General features: G+C 43.0%; 3 protein-coding genes across 9 annotated transcripts in view; 2 read left to right on the forward strand and 1 right to left on the reverse strand.

Moving 5' to 3' along the window:
- The window catches only part of dip2bb (DIP2 acetate--CoA ligase B (putative)b), a 46,885-nt gene extending 37,641 nt beyond the window's left edge, over window positions 1–9,244 (forward strand). For all 5 annotated transcript variants that reach the window (XM_058054347.2, XM_058054349.2, XM_058054348.2 and 2 more), the window contains 6 exons: window positions 1,147–1,208; window positions 2,197–2,254; window positions 2,470–2,544; window positions 2,615–2,789; window positions 2,913–3,036; window positions 5,108–9,244. In XM_058054347.2, coding sequence (XP_057910330.2) covers window positions 1,147–1,208; window positions 2,197–2,254; window positions 2,470–2,544; window positions 2,615–2,789; window positions 2,913–3,036; window positions 5,108–5,360 — 747 coding nt within the window. In that variant the 3' untranslated portion in view covers window positions 5,361–9,244. The remainder of the gene's footprint in view (window positions 1–1,146; window positions 1,209–2,196; window positions 2,255–2,469; window positions 2,545–2,614; window positions 2,790–2,912; window positions 3,037–5,107) is intronic.
- A 963-nt stretch (window positions 9,245–10,207) lies between these two features.
- Window positions 10,208–20,441, forward strand: atf1 (activating transcription factor 1). 3 transcript variants are annotated; one of them, XM_058054396.2, is made up of 8 exons: window positions 10,208–10,558; window positions 14,260–14,355; window positions 16,183–16,305; window positions 18,347–18,438; window positions 18,519–18,646; window positions 18,730–18,909; window positions 18,998–19,151; window positions 19,600–20,441. In XM_058054396.2, exons 2-8 carry the CDS (start codon window positions 14,305–14,307, stop codon window positions 19,742–19,744), a joined length of 873 nt encoding a protein of 290 aa, XP_057910379.1. In that variant the 5' UTR covers window positions 10,208–10,558; window positions 14,260–14,304; the 3' UTR covers window positions 19,745–20,441. The 3 variants fall into 3 exon arrangements, with proteins under 3 accessions (XP_057910379.1, XP_057910381.1, XP_057910380.1); XM_058054397.2 differs by having other exon boundaries at window positions 10,216–10,558; window positions 19,004–19,151; window positions 19,600–20,424; XM_058054398.2 differs by lacking the exon at window positions 14,260–14,355 and having other exon boundaries at window positions 10,213–10,558; window positions 19,600–20,435.
- Window positions 13,435–25,248, reverse strand: tmt1a.1 (thiol methyltransferase 1A, tandem duplicate 1). Its single transcript, XM_058054400.2, has 2 exons — window positions 24,723–25,248; window positions 13,435–20,624 (listed from the first exon to the last, which is right to left on the reverse strand). The coding sequence occupies exons 1-2, from the start codon at window positions 25,218–25,220 to the stop codon at window positions 20,391–20,393; spliced, it is 732 nt and encodes a 243-aa protein (XP_057910383.2). The 5' UTR covers window positions 25,221–25,248; the 3' UTR covers window positions 13,435–20,390.
- Window positions 25,249–25,479: the final 231 nt, after the last annotated feature.

Genomic DNA, 25,479 nt, shown 5'->3' on the forward strand with positions numbered 1-25,479 from the left:
CTCCTCGCTGCGACGTCTGCGCGCTAACCACTCGACCGCCGTGCCGCCATTATATGTACTTTTTTAATTTATTTACTTTTTTGCCCTTTATTTAACCTACAAATGTGTCAGATCATTTTGCCTGACCCTGTATAATATAATGTATAAACGGGCTGCACGGCGGAGTGCTTAGCGCGCAGGCCACACAGCTAGGAGACCAGGGTTCAATTCCACCCTCTGCCATTTCTGTGTGGAGTTTACATGTTCTCCCCGTGCATGCGTGGGTTTTCTCCGGTTTCCTCCCACATTCCAAAAACATGCTAGGTTAATTGGCCACTCCACATTGTCCATAGGTATGAATGTGAGTGTGAATGGTTGTTTGTCTATATGTGCCATGTGATTGGCTGGCCACCAGTCCAAGGTGTACCCTGCTCCTCGCCCCGAAGACAGCTGGGATAGGCTCCAGCATCCCTGCGACCCTCGTGAGGATAAGTGGTAGAAAATGAATTAATGAATAATATGTACTGCACGGACCTCACAGCTAGGAGACCAGGGTTCAATTCCACCCTTGGCCATCTCTGTGTGGAGTTTGCATGTTCTCCCTGTGCATGCGTGGGTTTTCTCCGAGTACTCCGGTTTCCTCCCACATTCCAAAAACATGCTAGGTTAATTGGCGACTCCAAATTGTCCATAGGTATGAATGTGAGTGTGAATGGTTGTTTGTCTATATGTGCCCTGTGATTGGCTGGCGACCAGTCCAGGGTGTACCCTGCCTCTCGCCCGAAGACAGCTGGGATAGGCTCCAGCACCCCCCGCGACCCTCGTGAGGAAAAGCGGTAGAAAATGAATGAATGAATGAATGAATGAATGTACTGCACGGTAGACAAATGGTTAGCACAGAGGCCTCACAGCTACATCTACTCCACACCATCTCTGTGTGGAGTTTGCATGATCTCCCCTCAACCCTTAGAAAGATAAGTGGTAGAAAATGAATGAATGAATGAATGAATAATATATAACCATACGATGGCCTGGAACAAGACAGAAGAATTCGCGTTGAGGTGAAAAGAAGCCTTAGTGAATGTGAGAGAAGATATTTGAAAGGTGAGAGAAATATTGGTGGTATCCAGGAGAAGCATGATGGACGTTGTTTATGTGATGTTGTAGGGTACCACTGGTCCTGATCCATGTACGGTCTATGTGGACATGAAGTCCCTCCGCCATGACAGGTAACACCACCACACCTTCTGCTCTCTACCCTTGCCCCTCTCCTATTGACTTTATACAAATGTGTAATCTCCATCAATACCAACACTACAACTAGTAAGACGAGTAGATGCTTTGGTAGACATCCTAAGATGGGTTGGGTTCCAATGGATAAATACTCTGGTTTAGTTGTATTATTTGATTGACAAGAGCTTCATTTTTATCAGCATTCAAATGTATTGTATGTATGTAGCTCACCATCCCCAGCAGCTACTAATACATAGCCCATGATGTCACTGCCCGTATCACAGGTATCAGTCCACCAAAGAACCATCCCCAACAACTACTAATACATAGCCCATGATATCACTGCCCGTATCACAGGTATCGCTCCACCAAAGAACCATCCCCAACGACTACTAATACATAGCCCATGATATCACTGCCCGTATCACAGGTATCGGTCCACCAAAGAACCATCCCCAACGACTACTAATACATAGCCCATGATATCACTGCCTGTATCACAGGTATCAGTCCACCAAATAACCATCCCCAACAACTACTAATACATCGCCCATGATATCACTGCCTGTATCACAGGTATCAGTCCACCAAAGAACCATCCCCAACAACTACTAATACATAGCCCATGATATCACTGCCTGTATCACAGGTATCAGTCCACCAAAGAACCATCCCCAACAACCACTAATACATAGCCCATGATATCACTGCCTGTATCACAGGTATCAGTCCACCAAAGAACCATCCCAACGACTACTAATACGTAGCCCATGATATCACTGCCTGTATCACAGGTATCAGTCCACCAAAGAACCATCCCCAACGACTACTAATACATAGCCCATGATATCACTGCCTGTATCACAGGTATCAGTCCACCAAAGAACCATCCCCAACGACTACTAATACATAGCCCATGATATCACTGCCTGTATCGCAGGTATCAGTCCACCAAAGAGCCAGTGTGTCTGTGTGATGTTTCAGGGTGAGACTGGTGGAGAGAGGAGCTCCTCAGAGTCTTCCACTGATGGAGTCTGGCAAGGTAAATTCTTGTGTGGTTCACGCATCTCCAGTATCTGGATGTATGATGATTGACATTTATCTAACATGGATCTTCCTCTACACACTTCATTGACATGGTAGCTCTTCAGTCTGCTGCGTTCTAGTAAGATAAGATGTGTGCTGAGAAGAACCAGAGAACATATGTTCATTGACAAATGGGTTGAAGAAAGAAGTTGACATCTCTGGTATTTTCAGATCTTACCGGGCGTTCGAGTGATCATCGTGAACCCAGAGACCAGAGGCCCGCTCGGGGACTCTCATCTGGGGGAGGTAGTCCAAGCTGAGCTTTGAAGTAGTAGTCCAAGTGACGGGTGACCCGACATTAGCTTTTGTCTGGTAGATTTGGGTCAACAGCCCTCACAATGCCAGCGGTTACTACACCATCTACGGAGAGGAGGGTCTTCAGGCCGACCACTTTAACACCAAGCTGAGCTTTGGAGACCCGCACACGTTATGGGCAAGAACCGGGTACTTGGGCTTTGTGAAGAGGACCGAGCTGCTGGATGCCAGCGGAGGTACTTGAGCAGGTTTTGTTTCTGGCTTGTATACTTCATAGTGCTACTGGAACCCTTTCTGCTCCTCTGTGGCATTGAATGTAAATTGGTACCCGAGTCATGTCATCATGTCCACTTTGTCAGATCGGCACGATGCTCTTTTTGTGGTGGGATCACTGGACGAGACCCTGGAGCTACGCGGCCTTCGCTACCACCCTACCGACATCGAAACCTCAGTCTCTCGTGCACACCGCAGTATCGCTGAAAGGTGACACACGCACAAGTAGATGTATTTGGGCCTCTGTATCGCTAGCAGATTAAGTTTTAGGTCAGTGACGACTGAACTGTAAATATAAATATTTATGGTAGAGACTGGCAAGCTAACAAATAGCTTGCCATTCTCTACCTAAACACTAAGGGCTATTTGTTAGCTTGCCATTCTCTACCTAAACACAAGGGGCTATTTGTTAGCTTGCCATTCTCTACCTAAACACGAGGGGCTATTTGTTAGATTGCCATTCTCTACCTAAACATGAGGGGCTATTTGTTAGCTTGCCATTCTCTACCTAAACACGAGGGGCTATTTGTTAGCTTGCCATTCTCTACCTAAACACGAGGGGCTATTTGTTAGATTGCCATTCTCTACCTAAACATGATGGGCTATTTGTTAGCTTGCCATTCTCTACCTAAACACTAAGGGCTATTTGTTAGCTTGCCATTCTCTACCTAAACACGAGGGGCTATTTGTTAGCTTGCCATTCTCTACCTAAACATGATGGGCTATTTGTTAGCTTGCCATTCTCTACCTAAACATGATGGGCTATTTGTTAGCTTGCCATTCTCTACCTAAACACGAGGGGCTATTTGTTAGCTTGCCATTCTCTACCTAAACATGAGGGGCTATTTGTTAGCTTGCCATTCTCTACCTAAACATGAGGGGCTATTTGTTAGCTTGCCATTCTCTACCTAAACACGAGGGGCTATTTGTTAGCTTGCCATTCTCTACCTAAACATGATGGGCTATTTGTTAGCTTGCCATTCTCTACCTAAACACGAGGGGCTATTTGTTAGCTTGCCATTCTCTACCTAAACACGAGGGGCTATTTGTTAGCTTGCCATTCTCTACCTAAACACTAAGGGCTATTTGTTAGCTTGCCATTCTCTACCTAAACACTAAGGGCTATTTGTTAGCTTGCCATTCTCTACCTAAACATGAGGGGCTATTTGTTAGCTTGCCATTCTCTACCTAAACACGAGGGGCTATTTGTTAGCTTGCCATTCTCTACCTAAACATGATGGGCTATTTGTTAGCTTGCCATTCTCTACCTAAACACGAGGGGCTATTTGTTAGCTTGCCATTCTCTACCTAAACATGATGGGCTATTTGTTAGCTTGCCATTCTCTACCTAAACACGAGGGGCTATTTGTTAGCTTGCCATTCTCTACCTAAACATGATGGGCTATTTGTTAGCTTGCCATTCTCTACCTAAACATGATGGGCTATTTGTTAGCTTGCCATTCTCTACCTAAACACGAGGGGCTATTTGTTAGCTTGCCATTCTCTACCTAAACATGAGGGGCTATTTGTTAGCTTGCCATTCTCTACCTAAACATGAGGGGCTATTTGTTAGCTTGCCATTCTCTACCTAAACACGAGGGGCTATTTGTTAGCTTGCCATTCTCTACCTAAACATGATGGGCTATTTGTTAGCTTGCCATTCTCTACCTAAACACGAGGGGCTATTTGTTAGCTTGCCATTCTCTACCTAAACACGAGGGGCTATTTGTTAGCTTGCCATTCTCTACCTAAACACTAAGGGCTATTTGTTAGCTTGCCATTCTCTACCTAAACACTAAGGGCTATTTGTTAGCTTGCCATTCTCTACCTAAACATGAGGGGCTATTTGTTAGCTTGCCATTCTCTACCTAAACACGAGGGGCTATTTGTTAGCTTGCCATTCTCTACCTAAACATGATGGGCTATTTGTTAGCTTGCCATTCTCTACCTAAACACGAGGGGCTATTTGTTAGCTTGCCATTCTCTACCTAAACATGATGGGCTATTTGTTAGCTTGCCATTCTCTACCTAAACACGAGGGGCTATTTGTTAGCTTGCCATTCTCTACCTAAACACGAGGGGCTATTTGTTAGCTTGCCATTCTCTACCTAAACACGAGGGGCTATTTCTTAGCTTGCCATTCTCTACCTAAACACGAGGGGCTATTTGCAAGCTAACAAAGCTCCTCGGATCACTTAAATGCCTCCACCACGATAAGGTGGTGATTCACGGCGGGGCAAAAGAAAGATGTTTGAGGAAGTCTTGCTCTTGTTGCTCGCAGTGCGGTGTTTACGTGGACCAACCTTCTGGTGGTGGTGTCGGAGCTGTGCGGGTCAGAGCAGGATGCGCTGGACCTGGTGCCTCTGATAACAAATGTGGTCCTGGAGGAGCACCACCTCATCGTGGGCGTGGTGGTCATTGTGGACCCCGGGGTCATACCCATCAACTCCCGGGGGGAGAAGCAACGCATGCACCTTCGGGATTCTTTCTTGGCGGACCAGCTGGATCCCATCTATGTTGCCTACAACATGTAAGAGGCTGGACGGCCATGTTTGAATAATCACTGTGTTTGATTGACATGCAAATCAGCCCCAAGCAGCAAAACCCAACTGCCGGGAGCCCCCCCCCCAAAAAAAAAAATCTATGTAATTGCACTTCTTATGTAAAGGGCCCATCACACACACCCACTTTGGAAATTCCATCTTATTGCCTTTACATTAATAGCCATGATATTTCATCTACATATGTACACACACACACACACATACACGTGCGTGTGTTTTCCCTCGGTCACCCAAAAGCAAAACACGAGACAAGCTTCTTGTTCGACGCTGCATTCACACTCGTCATGTTTGGCTTCATAGTCACCAATACCATCCACCATTCATTGCTGATACCGATATCAACCCATACCGATACAAGCAGCACTTCTTTCCTCAAGCTAATATCAGGCGACATCTCACCTACTGATCATAAGCAACACTTCACTGTCATGCCAATACCGCAATATGCAATACAACTTCTACACACAAATACTATTAGACCAACACTACAATATGCAATACAACTTCTACATACATATACTATTAGGCCAATAGTGCAGGGTGATATTGCCATTGCCAGACAAGCAGTTCCTCATACCTGGTAATGGTTATTATTGTGCTGCGTGTGCCGGACGCCATCATGCCAGCAAACAAGCAATATGACCCGTACGCAGACCTGTCTTAAAATGACAGGAATCCAAAAGTAGGCAGGGATGACAACACAAGTCTTTCTTAAGTATATTTTGCCATCTGTTCATGAAGGTAAAGATGATCTCTGTAAGCTCATTCATTCATTTTCTACCGCTTCTTCCTCACGAGGGTCGCGGGGGTGCTGGAGCCTATCCCAGCTATCTTCGGGCGATAGGCGGGGTACACCCTGGACTGGTCGCCAGCCAATCACAGGGCACATATAGACAAACAACCATTCACACTCACATTCATACCTATGGACAATTTGGAGTTGCCAATTAACCTAGCATGTTTTTGGAATGTGGGAGGAAACCGGAGTACCCGGAGAAAACCCACACATGCACGGGGCGAACATGCAAACTCCACACAGAGATGCCCGAGGGTGGAATCGAACCCTGGTTCTCCTAGCTGTGAGGTCTACACGCTAACCACTCGACTCTCTGTAAGTTGTTTTTTCCAAACCACAAGTGTGAATGCAGCCTTGGTAATGTGTGTGTTAACTTGCGTGTCCCAAGATAAGAAAAAAAGCCCTAATACTTCATATGTAAGATAGTATTTCCTGCCTTATGAAGTTCCACATTCCTCTCTTGGCTTTTATGGAATCCATGTTTTTTTTCCTTTGGCTTGAAAAGATGTTGCCCATCCTGCCGAGGATGCAAATAAAAAAAGAGGCTTGTACTTGGAAAGTCCTCTTTGTATTTTGGATACGTGTAAATTCCCGTTTTGAATTGTACAAATGTGACTTCCATGGACTGTACATAGGATAGAAGAGCTTTGCGGTACTGTCATGTGATGCAGGGTTCATGTTGCACTTTCTTCACAGCCAACACAAGTGGATTTTGGGACACTCTTGTGGCTAGCATCATGTTTATGTTACGGGGGGGCTGTTGCTGTTTAAGGCCATAAAGAAATCCAAAGTGTACATGAGCAGCCTTTCTACCTTCACAGCACTCAAAGCGCTTTTACTGTACTGTACACCGTTGCCTCGCTCAGCCAATCGCACGCAGGTAGAGATTGAATAGAGAAGCCAATACGGGCCGCCACTCAAGAGTACGTTCATCACAGTGGCTTCATGGGAATGACTGACACGCTGTTGCACCAATTCCAGACATGATTATTCCAATGTTTTGGATGAGGCGATGATGCTAATATTGATGCTCTTGACTGGATTCAGTGTAGCAAAGGCATGTGTGCATTCTACCTTGCTCTCTGCCATCTTTTGTACATTATATTTCCATGTCAAAGCCCAACCCTCCTTTTACGTGGGTATCAAGTTACGCCATATCCCGTTCCAACATAATTTTGCCTGCATGTACTATGATCTCATCATTATCCCATTTTCCTTTCTCAAAGATTACCAGGAAGAAATACACTCCTGGTCCAAATGTAATTGTAAGAGTGCTTGAAGGGGTGAAGATCGTACATGTTGCACTGTTGCACGTTCACAGGGTTCCAGGTGGAGATTGAAAATGCAAAAACAAAAGGGAGTCAAAAAAGCAACTGTTTGCAAAGAAGCATCGAAGTGAAATCGATGCTAAGTGGAAGAGCACAGCCCTTAAAGGGGCTCATTTTTCCACCCTGGTTTCCTATAAAGCAGCTACACACAATAGCCAGCTTTCTGGATCTTCCACAATATGCACCTATTCCAGCTGGATTTTCTTGGAATTATGCTTCCTGCCAAAATGCTGTTTTAATTTATTAAAAAGTGGCCACACCCACTCCGCTGTGATTGGTCACACGGCCAAAGTGCTTCCTAACTACTAACGAAGCCCACTTCCAATTATAGTGGGTATAGGAGTTGATAATTAATGAAAAAAGTATTTGGAGAGCTAATTGAAAAGTTAAAAGCTACTGGGCGGAGACCCCTGACTTACCGTGTATGAACTCAGATTGGTAACGTATAGCACTAGGGCGGTGGAGCGTGTCCAATATTAATGCACCTTTCCCGGCGAGAACGTGCTGCTTCTGGTTTCACGTTCATGGTCACAAAAACAGTCCAGTGAGATGCCTTGACAGATTAAAAAATATTTTCCTCTTATTCCAATAACTTCTACCTGAAAAACGTAAACAGAGAAGCAGAGCTTGGGGGATGGGCAGAGAGCGTCTTGCGCCTACAGCCACACCCATAAGGAAGCTTGCTCCTGTGACTTCACAAAGGAACAGTTATGCAAATTCTTTCAGGGCTCACTTCCAAATGTGCAAACCTCATTATCTGAAACTCTGGTTTAACAACGGAATAAAACATTCTATCTACGTTTATAGGTAAAAAAAAGTGGGAAAAGCATCATAGGTCGCCTTTAAAATGCAAAATGTTGGTGAAAATGTGGATGGAATGATTTAGTGTCAGGTATTCCCACTGCCGTAATTGCTTCATGGCCAAGGCAGAAAAGGTAGGATTGATAAGAGAGGACTCTTCCAGTCCGCCATTGCTGCTGAGTTTAAAGGTCATGGAATAAGCAGCTTCTACTTATATATTTCGACTTGGCCACATCTACAACAAACATCAAAGGCCCCCCTTTTACTTTTGGGACCAACACCATCCATGTAGGTGCAGAGAAAGCCTATTTATTTTGGATATATCTTCTTTTTATTATTCTTAGCCAGCCACTGAAGCCCAGGCTTTAAGGGGTTAATGTTGCAGCAAAATGCTAGCGTGACTCCAGAATGAGAGAGGTGTGCTGTGAGGTGCAAAAGTGTAGAAAAAGATCTTTATAGAGAGTATATATACATATGTATGACATATTCAGGGAATAAAACTAACACAGGGATGGTGGACCAGGTGGTCCGCTGGTGCAAATACTGAAACCCCATTACATAATAATGCATCAGCATGACCGTATTCAAGGAGCAAAGAGGAGGTGGGCTTAACTGCCCATCTCTCCTCTGGCCACGTTGCTACCAAGTCATTCTGACGTCAACTCCTACACACTATGCAAACCTGACCACATGTCTTGTCACCCACGCTGAAACCTTTGGGATTAACCGTCAAGTCACTGCTAACCTTTTTCTAAGTACTCCTTTCATTTGTTCTCTTGATGTCGTGTACGCATGTTCTACAAATACCTGATTACTTCTTCACGCGTTCCTCAAGGCATCATAACCCCTTTCCACCTCACCACTGATTTGACTTGGTTGTAATTTTGTTTTCTATTTTATGTCTGAGTAATAAAAATGAATCAAGAAAAGCATGAAGGGAGTGTCTTCCTGTTTTACCACTTGATGTTGACATGACTTGATGTTTACATTTGACTTGTTGATGTTTATTTGACTTGATGTTTATTTACATTTGACTTGTTGATGTTTATTTGACTTGATGTTTATTTACATTTGACTTGTTGATGTTTACATTGACCTGTTGATGTTTATTTGACTTGATGTTTATTTACATTTGACTTGTTCATGTTTACATTTGACTTGATGTTTATTTACATTTGACTTGATGTTTATTTACATTTGACTTGTTGATTTTCTTCTGCTGAGTCCTGAAAAATCAAAGGATGCATTGGGTCACTTAAATATTTTTCCATATTGTTTTATTTTGTCGAAGGCTAGAAGAAAATCAAAGCTTTGTATAATCATGAGTTAGTGTCAGTATTCCTCTTCACAGTAATCCCTTGTCACATTTGGATTCTAATTTGTTTCAGTTTTTCCAAAATATGTTATGTTAAATATGTTCTGTGGTTGAATATGGATATTTGTAAAAAAAAACTCCACATAGAGATGGCTGAGGGTGGAATTGAACTCAAGTCTCCTAGCTGTGAGGCCTGCACGCTAACCACTCGTGCAGACCATTTGCAAGATAACAATAGTGAAATAAAGTAAATACAAATATAAGGGATTCAGAAGAGACATGAAAGAGCCTAACCCTGTTAGTTGCCATAAACGAGGGATTGCCGTCCATTGCGCTTTTTGCTCAGTTTCTCTATTTTGTTGGTTTCATTTTATTTCTACAAGCAAAGCTTTTATTAATATAAAACTTACAAATGCATCAAAACACAAAATGAAGAAGCAGTTACTACTGAAGTAAAAAACTAAGCACTGGGATAAATGTCCAAAGATATTGAAGTTTATTGAGATGTACTGTACCTGCAGTGCGTGTTTGTAATGGCAGACTTTATCCAGAGGGGGCAGCGTTGCACCTGAAAGGACGCAGGGCTGCAGAGAGGAAGAAAAGTAGGCGGGCGGAAGGCGTGGTGACGTGCTCCGTGCTCTGTGACGTACTTTGTCACAGAGACTCTGCCATACGAAGCCCAAATTCATGACGTCAGTTTTTTTTCTGTGGGACATTTATTGATCTTCGATATTATTTGGGAGCAGTTTTGGCCTGGATACAAGCTACTGTATCTGGCAACTGTGTCTGTCCGTTTTATTCAAAAAACATTTTAACCATATTGGCGCAATAACTTTCCCCAAAATATTTGTTGTGTGGAAAATACAAAATACGACCAAGTCGACAACATCCACGCCGGGATCGGGAGCAGCTACGCGGCCTGTGAAAGGTAAGTTTGTCCGGGTCGGTGGTACGTCACCGCCGTTCGCGCCGTTGTGGTCGTAATGGCGGCTGTTGGCTTCTCGTAAACTCTTCTCTGCCGCTTCACAGACTTTAGTTAGCTGGACCGCTCCCCCGTGTTGCTGACGTCTCTTGACGCGGTGAGCAGAGTGCCAGTGACAGAGTTGCATACATTTGCTCACCAGAGACTCACACAAGTTCGTCCGTCCTGTGAAGCACAGCGGCGGGAAGTGGATCTAACTGTTGATTTGAGCCCTTCAAAGAATGCTTTTTTTTAGCACGTTAACTAAACAAACTCGACGCTCAGTTACAGCGGCCTCATTCATGGCCAATTTTTTTGTTTTGTTTTGTTTTGTTTTGAATGGAGACGCTCACTTTTTGAAATGTAAAGTTGGAAAAGGGCGATGTGAAGTAGCTTTTTCAGCGTGTGGGGCCTACTAATGCTGCGGGTACTGATGAACATAAAAGCGGCAAAAACAAGAACGGCCTAAAGAGGAGGTTCCCTTTTTAAAAAGTATGCCAAAAGTCATAATTGGCTAATATTCCTCAAGTGGAAGTGCTGTGTTATCCTTTAAAAAGGAATAAAATAGTAAAGTGGCATTTATTAGAGGTGGGCGGAGCATCTAAATAATCATACTAGCGTGATCGATATTTTTCAGTTAGTATTAGTTACGGTATTAATTCCATTTCAGATAATTAAATTTTTCTCCCAAGAAATCCAATAAACCCCTCACCCCTTTCTCCTGGAGACATTTGTATGATTACACGCCATTGCTGACCTTCTGTGGGTTTGTTTTGACCTGAATGTGTGGGCACTTCTGGTGGCCGTCACGTGACATTTCCTGCAGCGCCACCATCTGATCATACGTGCACTTTTATATGGAAATCTTTCATCCAAATCTTTTGTAATTTATGGTGCATGTTCATGACTGGAACAATTAACTTTGAATGATGCTCCCCCTTTTACTTTTTTTTTTTGACTTGTACATAAGAATTTATTTGTTTATGATTGGGTGGGGGGGACTCGCTACTTTGGCGTTCCCTGGACAGATACATAAGCCATGTTTACATGGACCCAAATCTTCCAATTCTATTCAGGTTACTTGCTCAAACGGAAAGAATCTAACCTTTCTATACACCTCATTTCGAAAGAAAAGTGCCAATCCAAATGAATATATAATCAAATTCACAGGGGTGGAATATTCCTTTAACCAATACGATTGAGGTATCTTGTACCCGCTCAATCGGAAAGTTGTCAGGGTGCGTTCTTCTTCGTGGTGTTTTTCTTCTGTTGTTTGTTGGTAAGTAGCTTTTGTGTGCATTACCGCCATCTGTGGAACAGAATCTAAACCCTTCTATACGCCATTCATAAGTCCAGTTTTATAAAAAAAGAAAATACATAAACATGTGCCGAGCTTAATTATAAAATATTAGCAAGATTGAACTTGATCTTTTCCTGTTCCCGAGTGCGTTCTTTCAGCATATGCTGAGATATGACGTAACACGCAGCTCGACACGATCTTCGATTTAAAAAAAATGGAGGCGCGCTGGACTGCTGCGGAAAGTTTGTTTTTGATTCAAACTAAATTTCAAGACTGGACGAACGAAAAACTGGCAACACAGAGTCATTCCAACAAGTGAAAGAAAAACTCGAGGAAGTCGGTATCACGTGATGTTGGTGTTTACGCTTTACTGGGCATGCCCCATGGACTGTTCTGGTTGATTATAGCGGCACAATGTAGACACACGATTGGAATATTCTTTTCCATGTATACCATTGCTTTCGGAAAGATTCCATTCGGAAAGAGAAAAACTCGTCATGTAAATGTGGCTATAGTCTGCCCAACATATCCGGGTCTACTAGACAAGGTGTGGCCCAAGAGACCCCAATTAACATGATTTGATGACAAATTTTTTGTGGTGCTAATAATCACACAAGAAATTATAATGTGGTGAAGAGGTTTGCCGGCCTTCATATGAAAGATGACACAGAAAATGTTGCAATATTATCATATAGTGGTAGTTCCTGATTTTTTATTTCTTTGAATGTCTGTCCCACTTCAATGTTTCAGATCATCCAACAAATGTAAATTAAAAAAGAAAAAAAGTGCTGGCGCATGATGTGTGTAGTGCATGCCGAGAACGGCCCTGACAACGATTAAAACAGAAATATGGGCAATCACAGGTAAATCCTTAAGATACCGACTGCCTTACATTTATTCCACCTTTTTCTCTTTGAATGAGATTCATGAGATGAGAGAAGCTGATGAGAATTCATACTTTGTATCCCATGCCATGACTGTGGTTGGCTGAGAGATGTGCAGTCATCAGTTGGCATCACTTTCAGCTGCTGTCAGGTTGAGTTCCCCTTATGCGTGACGTCTTTGATCTGACATCAGATGTGATGGGACATGAATACAAAAGTATACATGCTGTCCATGCTGGTTCAGACACTTACATTAAATAGTGGTTTATTCCACTGAAATGTGCCTCTGAGGTTTTGGTGACACTGTGCGCCTGTCAACCAATTTACCACTCCACAGGGTGCGCTTCGCCTGCACTAAGAACAGACCAGGTCGGAGCTGCCGATCTTTTAGTACACAGTCATCTTTGGCGGGCTGTTTTGTCACGAATTTGTCACTGCGCCAAACTGAAAATGTGGACACCTCTCCTGCTGTGCCACCGCGCCCATCTCGGCGCAGTCTACCAAAATTGGTTGCGCACAGTGGTGCGCTGGACCGAATTACCACTGCGTGGGGTGCACTACGCTACGCCACCCTGCACCACGCCACAAAATTAGAGCCCTAAATGTATATTTTATCAAATGAATGTGTATTTAGTAGGTTTGGGCGATATTTTTTAATGTACCAGTATAGCGGTATAGATACTTCCCATGATAAGAAAATGACTTACACCGGTATAAATGATCAAATGTAACATGGAAGTTGTAGTGAAGAAGAAATACGAGAAGCATGTTTATTTTTGAACATAGCTCGTCTTAGCCGTAAATACACATTCTCCACACACGGAACACACTTCAGTGATCGTCCTTCAAAAGTAGAGCACCGTTTGCCCCTCGTTTGCGTAAACAAAACAATAGTGTGATAATAAATATCTTCCATGTACAGTTGGAATGGCATGGGTGACTACATCTTCCTTCATGACAGCCACGGGCATTACAGTTGGTTGGAGATTTAGTAGCAATATGCAGAGGCTGACATCCATTAGAAAAGTTAGCCACTTTCTTACCAATAAATACATGTGCTTTACAATATGAGATAAGTATATTACATGATATGGCTTAAGCTTTGTAGCTTTTTATACAAGACTATCATGATACATCCTGAAAATATCCCCATATATGCTATGGTCCATATCACCTAACCCTAGTATTTAGCATGCTAACATAGAAGTCATTATAATAATAATAATAATAATAATAATAACAGTGACAATAAAAGAGTAAAAGGTAAAAGCAAATGTCACAATATCACAATAAGAACAACCAAATAAGTAGAGCAGTGAAGATTACAAAACCATACTAAAACAAAACAACAAAAAAAAGTCATGTCATATCGCCAGTGGCTCTCACTACTAGTAAAAGTAATTATATTGATCACAACACAGTATTAGTGTTATTTGTGTTGTGAATGAATAAATGTGTTCATGGTCGTGTTTCTTTGTACACAGTGTCACCCATAAGGGTTCTCGACCTGACTTGTTGGCCAAGCGTGGATGGCTGTCACTCGTCTTTCTAGCCTACCTTGCAGTCATCTGTCACTTTCAGTAAGTAAATCAGATGTGACAAATCTATTCTAGGAACCAGCAGCATGGGTTGTCATTCCATGTCATTCCATGTTGTGGTTGTAAATAGGTAGATATTTGATTAACCTTGAAGAGAAATTGACATTTCCAGCAGCTCTGCAAGGATGTCATCATAACTATAGGGTACTTTCTTGGCTTTGCATGTGTTTGAGTCTGGTTCCTGGTACGGTTTCTGAAGATGGCATCGCCCTGGGCGTCGCCCTGGGCTGTGTCAAAATCAAGACTTAATAGTTGTTGATTTATGACAGCAGTATGATAAATGTTTTGTTCCTGTTTTCGTCAACCTGCTTTGGTGTCATAAGCATTTGAAAATGAATGTTCAATTCTTGGGTCCTTCTTGGGGACCATTCTGGTGCTTTTCGGGAGTTGGGTGTGCCATGAAGTCCTTAAGAATGCCTCCATTCAATGGCCTCGCCACTCACAGCGGGTGCACTTTGCCAGAAAACGAGCTAAATGCGTGGAAACAACTACATTTTTGTGGTGGGTTATCAATAAACCATATGGTAGATGGAAAGAAAATATATACCTCTAATCTAGTTACACGGCATCAATTATACACACAGTACCTTCCAACTCAAGTCTTTGTATGGTATCAATACCTGTCTATTAGGGATAAACCGATATGGATTTTTTCAGGCCCATGCCGATACCGATTTTTTTCCATCACCATTAGCCAATGGCTGATTATGGACAGCTGATTTTGCTTGGTCTCATATATGTGGCCAATACTGCTTTTGTTCCTTCAATATACATGAAAAAATGACAATGATAACAAATATTACAGGTCTCAAGTTTAAACAAACATTTATCGAAATGTAAACACTGAACACAGTATTTGGCTTTCTTGAACACACATTTCTTTCATCATTAAAGTTCGCGTTGTGCACGCTAAAGACCTCTGATAGCAGAGACGGCTGCTCCAATGTGCGTGTGTGTGCGTGTGTGTGCGCTCGGAGAGAGCGTACACACATAACACACATTTAACCTCAGCCCGGCGTTAAATTAAACTCCTGCCCTCTGATTGGCTGGCGACCAGTCCAGGGTGCACCCCGCCTCTCGCCCGAAGACAGCTGGGATAGGCTCCAGCAGCCCCGCTACCCTCGTGAGGATAAGCGGTAGAAAATGAATGAATGAATAAATTATTGAATGAATTGGGGTTAGGGGTACCTGCATGTGCTGCAGGATCACAAAGCTGCCCATGGATGCCTGTCGGTAAATCATGCCGCGGAAAAATACATCGGCAAACCCACACATGTATCGGCCGATCCAAGTAAAGAACGCAAATATCAATACCTGTCTTGCCTATGTGTGGTATCAATATCCATATATGTGTGGTATCAATATCTATGTATGTGTGGTATCGATGCCTGTCTTGCCTATGTGGGGTATCAATATCCATGTATGTTTGGTATTAATACCTGTCTTGTATATGTGTGGTATCAATATATGTATGTGTAATCAGTACAGTGTGTGTGCGTGTATGGCATCAGTACACTGTGTTGTGTGCGTGTATGTCATCAGTACAGTATGTGGTGTGTGTGTGTGTGTATGTATGTCATCAGTACAGTGTGTGTATTTTGTGTATGTATAACATGTTTCCATGTTAAAGTAAAGAAATATCAAGCATGTCAGTAGGGAGTTTCAAGCTCTACCTGTGACAGTCAGATTGGTTGAGGGTTCTTTGCTGATAGTAGTTATTGATGGGATGTTGTGATAGGATGATACGAGTATGTTTGGTAATACTAGTATGATAATACACAAATATGTGTGTGCTTTGTTTGTTTTTAGATGTCACTTGGTGGTTCTCCTGTGACCGTCGTCCAGCTGCCAGGGGGCCAGTTACAGGTTCAAGGAGTGATCCAGTCTCCTCAGTCGTCAGTCATTCAGCCCCCACAGGCACAGACTTCACAGGTCAGACCTTGATACAGTATGTCTAGTTGATACCAATGAATCACTCATCCTGTATACCACTGTCTCATATACAGTATGTGTTGTTGATACCAATGAATCAGTGGTATAACAGTATCTCATCAGAGTACTTGGTACTCCTGCATATTAATGTTTACAAAGGTGTTGTTTGATCATCCGATGACTTGATCAGCAACATGCTTGACTGTAAACACCCAAGTGGGGAAAATGCATGTCTTTGTTATGAGTTTAAAAAAATCCAACTTTATGTGAGACCATGAACGCATCCTGGCTTATGTCTGACTTGTGATTGGATGACCACGAGGAAGGCAGGGAAGCCAGTGTTTGACTACCTGGGTTGGTTCAGATGTGACAGACACGTATTCCCCCCCAACGTGGTAAAGTAACAATCAATATATCCCCCCCAAACAGAAACATCTCAGAAGAAAGTAGAGGTTTTAATTCTACTCGGACAGATGTCATTGTCTTCTGTGCCAATGATGCTGGCTTACATTTACTTAATATGTGGCGAGAAACAACACAAAACGCTTCAACAGACGCACTCCACACTTTGTTATAATTTAGTCCATAGTAGATATGGAAATGAAAGTGATCATCCCTGCAGGTGAAACCTGTACCCAACGGGCTCCAACCAACAATCCCATCTGATTGATGAGCTGCACATACAGTATGCATTAGGCCAAGTCACCTCTTCCAAATCTTCAATTGAACCTGCGCCACAGGGCCAGTCTCTTTCCCGCCAAGGGACACAAAATCTGTGAATTTTTTTTGTGCATGTATCGTGCACACGTTGTCTTATGACGTGATCCCACAAAGCTGAAAAATGTTCAATTTTTCATCACTTTCGCCCAGACGAGGACCAATCAGTGGGATGGAGCGACTAATGAGCAGACAGGATGGTATTCAGTTCTCTCTCACACAGGTAAACATGGAGGACAAAAGTCATACTTTCCCAGAGCTATTTGACATTTCTAAAAAAATAAATTAGAGATAATTAAAAAAGATTTGCAGCATGGGAACTAGAACCAGAGTAAACATATCAGGTAAGTTTACAGTAATTTACACATACATTTATGCAAGTTTATTCCCAATAATAGCAAGAGTACTTGATCAACTTGTCTGTTCTTATCTGAACTACGTTGATACCCCAAAATTCCCTCCTTTGACGGCCAAAATGGTGCGAGACTCCTAATTGGCTCAGCATGTGATCTCATCCCAGTTATTGGTCTCCAGCTAAAAGAAACACGCTGTCAATTGACCGTGCTACACATTTCTTCAGGCGTCAGGTAGTGAGGTTTAACCAAGATGATAGCATGATAACACTGATGGTTGGCATCCCTTACACATGCACATTCACTGCACTTCTATTTCTTCTATTGTCTTCTTTAGAGTTTATACTGTAAGACCTTGATTTAAACCTGTTTTGTGGCTCCAGGCAATTTTTCTTTAGTAGGCAAGGGGGTAAAATGGCTCTTTTCATAGTAAAGGTTGCCGACTCCTGGTCTATCTCATTATTCAGGCTGCACACACGAATGCTGTGACGTATATCCATGGATACTTTCTCTAGTATTTTCTTTTTGGAAGATAAACATAAACATGCTTGCTGAAATATGAGGTTTAGACTTTTACACCTTCTAAAATACTGTGATTCTCAAGTGTGGGGTCACAGCCAGTTTCAGTGGGTAGCAGGGTCTTTGCCCAGAAAGATCGTGTAATGACCTGATGCCCCTGAACACACCTCAGCATGTGCTGTTGGCTTACTACATGTGCCATGTGTCAAGCTTGAGGGAGGGGGTGAGTTAAGAGCAAGACGGCAAGTAGCTAGTATCTGCTAGAGAACAAGCTTATTTTGTGATGCTGGGGGGAATTCCACCCACAATGAAGACTGCCAGGTACACTATGAGGGCCAAATGGATACACTGTATTTCTGAATCCAAATGAGCATGGACAAGTGAAGTTATTTATTGTTGCTACAGGTGACTGATGATTCCTTGCTTGATGACTCTTCATTTTTCTACTCAAGGGTTCAGATAGCGACGATTCACATGATTCTTCAGACAGTGGCGCTACACCGCAGAAAACCAGAGAGCTGCTGGCCAGACGACCATCATACAGGTAAGAAAAGCAAATACGTCCAACATGCGATAGAGCATCATCATCGTCATTGTTGTTGTCTTTTCTTGATTCCTCTTCAGAAAAATCCTCAATGAGCTTTCCTCTGAGGGAATATCACACACTGAGGGGAAGGACAGCTCCACCACCTCAGGAGTGACGGGCGTGACTATACCCGCACCCATCTACCAGACCACCACCGGCCAGTACAGTGTGTACCTCACCTGCTCTCCTACACGTATGTAAGATAACTGGACTGTGGAAAAACCCTGTCCTGATCTCTGTGTGCACTAGTTACCGTTACGCCCAATGGAACCATCCAGCTGACAAACCCAGGACCTGATGGCATTCAGGAACTGCAGGTAGCCATGGCTAACCCGACCGGAGGCCAGCAGGGCACAACCATTCTTCAGTATGCTCAGACCCCTGACGGCCAGCAGATACTGGTACCGAGTAACCAGGTGGTTGTGCAGGGTGAGGAAATGGTTTATTTGATGAGTCTACTGTGTAAAGCATCTGGCGAACAATCATCCTGTGACACAAAGATTTCCATTTTTCCAAGGTGCAGGAGGAGAAGTACAGACGTACCAAATACGCACAGCACCAACATCAGGCTCGCTGCCACAAGCTCTGGTGATGGCATCGTCTTTGGGGCTCTCTCAGAGCAAACCCGATGATCCGACAATGAAGAGGGAAATTAGGCTGGCCAAAAACAGGTAAATAGATGCCAAAGATTTGATGTCGACAACCCTTGGACTGGCTCATTGATGTCGACGTAAGCGGTTGTGGACATAACAGAAACTGAAAGTAGCTGTTGCTTGCACATTGGTGTGACTTTGGCCAGACACATTGGGAGAATGGCTGATTAAGGAATGTTTAGCCAATGGCACTTTGTTGCCATGGGTTTCCTCCTTTGGGCTTTTTTTATTTGAATTATTTTATTTTTTTATCTTATAAAATGTAAAATGTCTAACATGTAAATCTAATGTATGTAAATAAATGTCTCACTGTTAAGTGTAACCCTATTCATATGTTATATATTGTATTTACTTTCCCAAGGATAGTGGGTGTGAAGCAGGAAGAGGCGGGACATAATCATATACAGGATATAGTAATACACATCTTTCTTGCTGGACTGACCACTGTCCCCCTCCCTCGTCACAGGGAAGCAGCCCGTGAGTGTCGACGGAAGAAAAAGGAATACGTCAAATGCCTTGAGAATCGAGTGGCCGTGCTCGAGAACCAAAACAAAACCCTGATCGAAGAGCTGAAAACCTTAAAGGAACTTTATTGCGTGAAAACGGGATAACGTGGCGGAAGTGCAGAGACGAGCCGTGTCAGCTCTGTGGATATGATCAGGTTTCTGGGAACACTTCAGGTTGAGATCCTCCATCTTTTTACATATAGCAATCAGATATGTACCCTTTTATATATCCAAACACAAAACCATTTGGACATTTTCCACCCATTGTTTTGTATTTACTAATGCTATAACATTTATAGTTGTGTATATTTTTAAACTGGGAACTTTGGAATTGTGAACTTTTAGTGTCACTTTCTAAATGTCCTTTCCTGCTTTTGTTTTATTTCTTACTTGTGTTTTGAAGTAAATGATATTGGGTTCTTTTGTTTTTAGCTCTCAATAACATTTACACAGTTTGACTTCAACAGCAATTTCCCTTTTTCCCCAATAAGGACATGTTACATTTCATTCCTTCATTTTCTACAAAGGGATTTATGTCTGTATGCGTGTGCGTGTGTATTCCTTGTCTGGTCGCCATGGTTAGCCAATTGAATGACTAATTTTGGCAAATTTTTTAAAAGGTGAACATGCGACCATTTGATCTTGGAAGGTGGGGCGATGTGCAGCAATGTATGAAATATTGCTGATTGTGTAAGTAAATAATATATATTTTCACTCGATAGGCTTTTCTGGTGGTTTTTGGTTTACCCTGTCACTTAATGCAATATCCCATAATATGAGGTCGTATGACGACAGTCAGTGGAGCTTCAAGATGTTGAATGTGGACTTGAGAGAAGCCAGCAGCCTCCACATCTTTCCAAGTGGCTCTGGTAATGGTGCATCCGTCTCCAAAGAAGAACCACAAAGGCTCCAGCGTGTGTTGGAGGAAGTGTATCCAAGTTGACGTACTTGACAGCACATGTTCCAGAAAGAAGAAGGCTCCACCCTGGGGTGCAGAAAAAAGTAAAGACGGTGGGTGGATGCATAGCAGTTTATCTTGACAGTCTTATGCTTGGAGTGCTTCTCTCAGGTACTCTGGCTTCCTGTGAGCCTGCTACCTGCTAGGTATATATGCAGAGGTCAGCCCATGGAAGTCATAACCTCATGCATATGGTCTTCTTCCATGCAGCATGTCAGACAGCTTGTGTATCTACGCAGCTTGGAGGCAAGTATACCTATCATTCAGCACTTAGTCTTTAGTGCCGAGCGTTTGAAAAATGGATGTGATGTGAGTAGCGGGGTCATGTCACATACTGAGGTGTCTTAATATTTTGCAATGTATGGAGAGCTGAAAATTAAAGCTTTGTCTTCAAATATACACGGTACATATATAATATATATTTACACGCACACATTGGTGTGTCTGAGTTCTACAGTTTTTTTGCACATGTCACACAGTGTAAATATTAGTCCATGACAAAACAACTCAACACTTGTTTCATTTGAAAAAGGCATCATTTTATGATCCAAATCCAAACCATTATAGTGGAAATAGCTAATCATCATTTGCACATCATGAATAGCTAAGCTAAATAAATGACAAGACCGATGACAAACAGGTCCTCGGCGAGGGATCAGACAAAGAGTAGCTCAAAAGACCCTTATGATTAGTGTAAACATTGGACCAGGTTTTCCCTTGCCCGGAGGCAGGTCACTGGGGCCCCCTTCTGGAACTCCCACAGGGGGACATTGAGTCTGAATGGGTCATGTTTTGTGCCTCCATTGTCGAGGTGGCTGATCAGAGCTGTGGCTGTAAGGTGGTCTGTGCCTGTTGTGGCTGTAATCCCAAAACCAATGGTGTCCACCAACGGAGATGGATGCCGTCAAGCTGAAGGAGTCCTATCGGGCCTTTTGGTTCATGGGACTTCAGAGGCAGCTGACGAGTACCGGTAGGTCAAGCGGTCCGCAGCTTTGGCAGTCGCTGAGCCTTCCTGCTGGCGGGGGCACACCTGTGCCCGCTGGTGTGTGGCCCTCAATTCCCTTCTGGGGTGTGGTCTCTCGCCGGTCTCGGAGGTGTAGCTCTCCTCCGGCTTGCTGGCGCGCACGGACGAAAAACTGGCAATACGGAGTTATTCCAACAAGTAAAAGAAAAAGTCGGGGCAGCCGGTATCACGTGTTGTTGTTTACATTTTACTGCCCATACCGCATTGACTATAGCGGCGCATGTAGACAAGAGATTGGAATATTACTTTCCATGTACAGTGCATCCGGAAAGTATTCACAGCGCTTCACTTTTTCCACATTTTGTCATGTTACAGCCTCATTCCAAATTGTATTAATTTAATCTCTTACCTCAAAATTCTACACAAAATACTCCATTATGACAATGTGAAAACGTTTTTTTTTTTTTTTTTTACTTTTTTTTGAATTTATTAAAAATAGAAAACTAAGAAATCACATTTATTCACAAGTATTCACAGCCTTTGCCATGAAGCTCAAAATTGAGCTCAGGTGCATCTTTTTTCCACTGATCATCCTTGAGATCTTTCTACAGCTTAATTGGAGTCCACCTGCAGTAAATTCAGTTGATTGGACATGATTTGGAAATATAATAACTGTCTATATAAGGTCCCACAGTTGACTGTGCATGTCAGAGCACAAACACCAAGCATGAAGTCAAAAGAACTGTCTGTAGACCTGCGAGACAGGATTGTCTTGAGGCACAAATCTGGGGAAGGATACAGAAACATTTCTGCTGCTTTGAAGGTCCCAATGAGCACAGTGGCCTCCATTATTCCTAAATGGAAGACGTTTGGAACCACCAGGACTCTTCCTAGAGCTGGCCGGCCTTCTAAACTGAGCGATCGGGGAAGAAGGGCCTTAGTCAGGGAGGTGACCAAGGCCCCGATGGTCACTCTGTCAGAGCTCCAGCGTTCCTCTGTGGAGAGAGGAGAGCCTTCCAGAAGGACAACCATCTCCGCAGCAATCCACCAATCAGGCCTGTATGGTAGAGTGGCCAGATGAAAGCCACTCCTTAGTAAAAGGAACATGGCAGCCCGTCTGGAATTTGCCAAAAAGCACCTGAATGACTCTCAGACCATGAGAAACAAAATTCTCTGGTCTGATGATTGAACTCTTTGGTGTGAATGCCAGGCGCCATGTTTGGAGGAAACCAGGCACTGCTCATCACCAGGCCAATACCATCCCTACAGTGAAGCATGGTGGTGGCAGCATCATGCTGTGGGGATGTTTTTCAGCAGCAGGAACTGGCAGACTAGTCAGGATAGAAGGAAAAATGAATGCAGCAATATATAGAGATATCCTGGATAAAACCTGCTCCAGAGCGCTCTTGTCCTGCTGAAAAATGAACCTTCGACCCGAAGCACACAGCCAAGATCTCAAAAGATTGGCTTCAGAACCACTCTGTGAATGTCCTGGAGTGGCCCAGCCAGAGTCCAGACTCGAATCCGATCGAACATCTCTGGAGAGATCTGAAAATGGCTGTGCACAAACGTCTCCCATCCAACCTGATGGAGCTTGAGACTTATTGCAAAGAAGAATGGGCAAAACTGCCTAAAGATAGGTGTGCTAAACTTGTGGGATCATATTCAAAAAGACTTGAGGCTGTAATTGCTGCCAAAGGTGGATCAACAAAGTATTAAGCAAAGGCTGTGAATACTTATGTAAATGTGATTTTTTTTCGTTTTTTATTTTTAATAAATTCAAAACATGTCAAAAAAACCTTTTTTCACATTGTCATAATGGAGTATTTTGTGTAGAATTTTGAGGTAAGAGATTAATTTAATACAGTTTGGAATGAGGCTGTAACATGACAAAATGTAGAAAAAGCGAAGCGCTGTGAATACTTTCCGGATGCACTGTATTTGCATTTTTTTTGGAAGTAATTCGGAAAGATTCCATTCGGAAAGAGGAAAAACACCTCATGTAAACGTGGCTAGTGACAATTCCTCCACAGCGCTGGAAGAGACTCATTGCAAGTTTTCCCAAAGGCTAGATTGCACTTATTAGCTTTAGGCTAATGACTTTTTCACACAGGGACATGGAGCTTTGCTTTTTTACTGCCTTCATCAGAAAAGGTTTCATTTGAAAAAGGACTTGGAGTGTTGATTTGTGTTGTCATGGACTAATATTTACATTTGTTGATGATCTTCCATGGTTCTTCAAAAATACACTTTTAATAAATCATGCTGTTTTGTGGTTGGATACAGCCTATTTGTCAAAATGTACATATTTAAAGACATTTTACATTCACATATTTTGCCTACTGAAGCATTCTAAAGCATACAAATATCGAAATTAAGTCAAATGCAAACATGCAGCATTCAGAAGGCACATGTGATCAAAGAGGTAGTGATAGGTTGTATTGCACACTGGCCACTAGTTGTCAGTTATGTTGGTTGAGACACAAGCACCAGACTTGATGGCTTTTATTGCAGCTTTGAATGAACCCACCTCTAGCACCACAACACATTTACAGCAACCGTTTTATTTATGTCTTATGCGTATTCAGCTTACCTGCTCTTTTCATGTCTTCTGTGGTGGGAAATAGGATTGGAAAAGTGACTTGTAGGGGTGTTATGTCATGTCTATGTGTCTCTAATTATGTTAAAAAGGGTATTTGGAAGTCAACAGGTTTTCTACGATAAAAATAAATGGAAATGGTTTTATTGTGGAAACAATGAACCGCCATCAGGGTGGGATTACTGTATTGGTGGAACTTTTTTTTAAATAACTTCCAACTTCTACAACTTTTTTAAAAAATTCATGAGAATGTCCATGTACCCCAACCCTCCCCCAAGCATCCTTTGTTTTGGTTCCATATGTGACCCTTAATGCCACTGGTACTCACTAGTGTCATTATATTCATACCAAGACTGGAATTGACTTTTCCCATTTCCTAAAGCAGTGATTTTTGCCACAGCACACTAGTGTGCCATGACAAATTATCCAATATCCAATTATTCAATGTCACTTTCTACAGGCCCCGGTTTCACACTAAGTATAAAGAAATATAGAATTATATTGTAATTAAATATACTGTACAAAGTGTCATTTTGTGTTTTGGGCACCATCACACACTCACTGTTTTCAGCACTCGTCGAGTCTCTTGCAGAACCGTCTTCACATCCCGGACAGAACACAGCACCAACGTGCACACCACCACGTCCACAGACTCGTCCCGCACCTCCTGCATGTCCTCTGCGTGGACCACCAGGAAGGCCTCGTAGGTCAGGTGCTTGTTGGCGTCCATGCTCTTCCGCAGGTAGGTCTCAAAGTGCGGGTTGGGGTCGGCGCAGAGCACGGTGCATCCATACGGGTAGAACTGGAAGTTTGCACCGCTACCACAGCCGATCTCCAGCAAGCGAAGGCTTCCGTTGTTGTCGGCGAACTTGCACACGTTCCGGAAGAGCTTCCTCTTCTCGCTATGCATTTTGGCGTTGTACCTCGCCGTCATGGCGTAGACGAGCCGCGGGAAGCAACGTTTGTACGCCGCGCTCAAACCCAACGCCTTCAGGAGGAACAAGGGGAAAGACAAAAACACGCAAATCAGCCTGCAAATCTTCAGGAGACAAGACCTCATTTTAGCAAACCCACAAGATTAGCCCAAGTAATCCCTTTGACGTGTAATAGTACCTTGGAACCACACGGAGGCACCATTGTCACCTCAGGTAGTTGAGATTTATCATTAGAGGTAGTAATACTACTGAAATTACTGCGGGTAATCAATTTGATGTGTGATAACACCTTGGAACTACACAACGGTGCCACTGTAACATGAGGTAGTTGAGATTAATCATCAGAGGTGGTGATATTATTGCAATATCTGTGACCGTGTAATT

Source organism: Doryrhamphus excisus, linkage group LG18, assembly GCF_037039965.1.
Source record: "Doryrhamphus excisus strain RoL-2023G ecotype Guam linkage group LG18, RoL_Dexc_Guam_v1.1, whole genome shotgun sequence".
Taxonomy (NCBI): Eukaryota; Metazoa; Chordata; class Actinopteri; order Syngnathiformes; family Syngnathidae; genus Doryrhamphus; species Doryrhamphus excisus.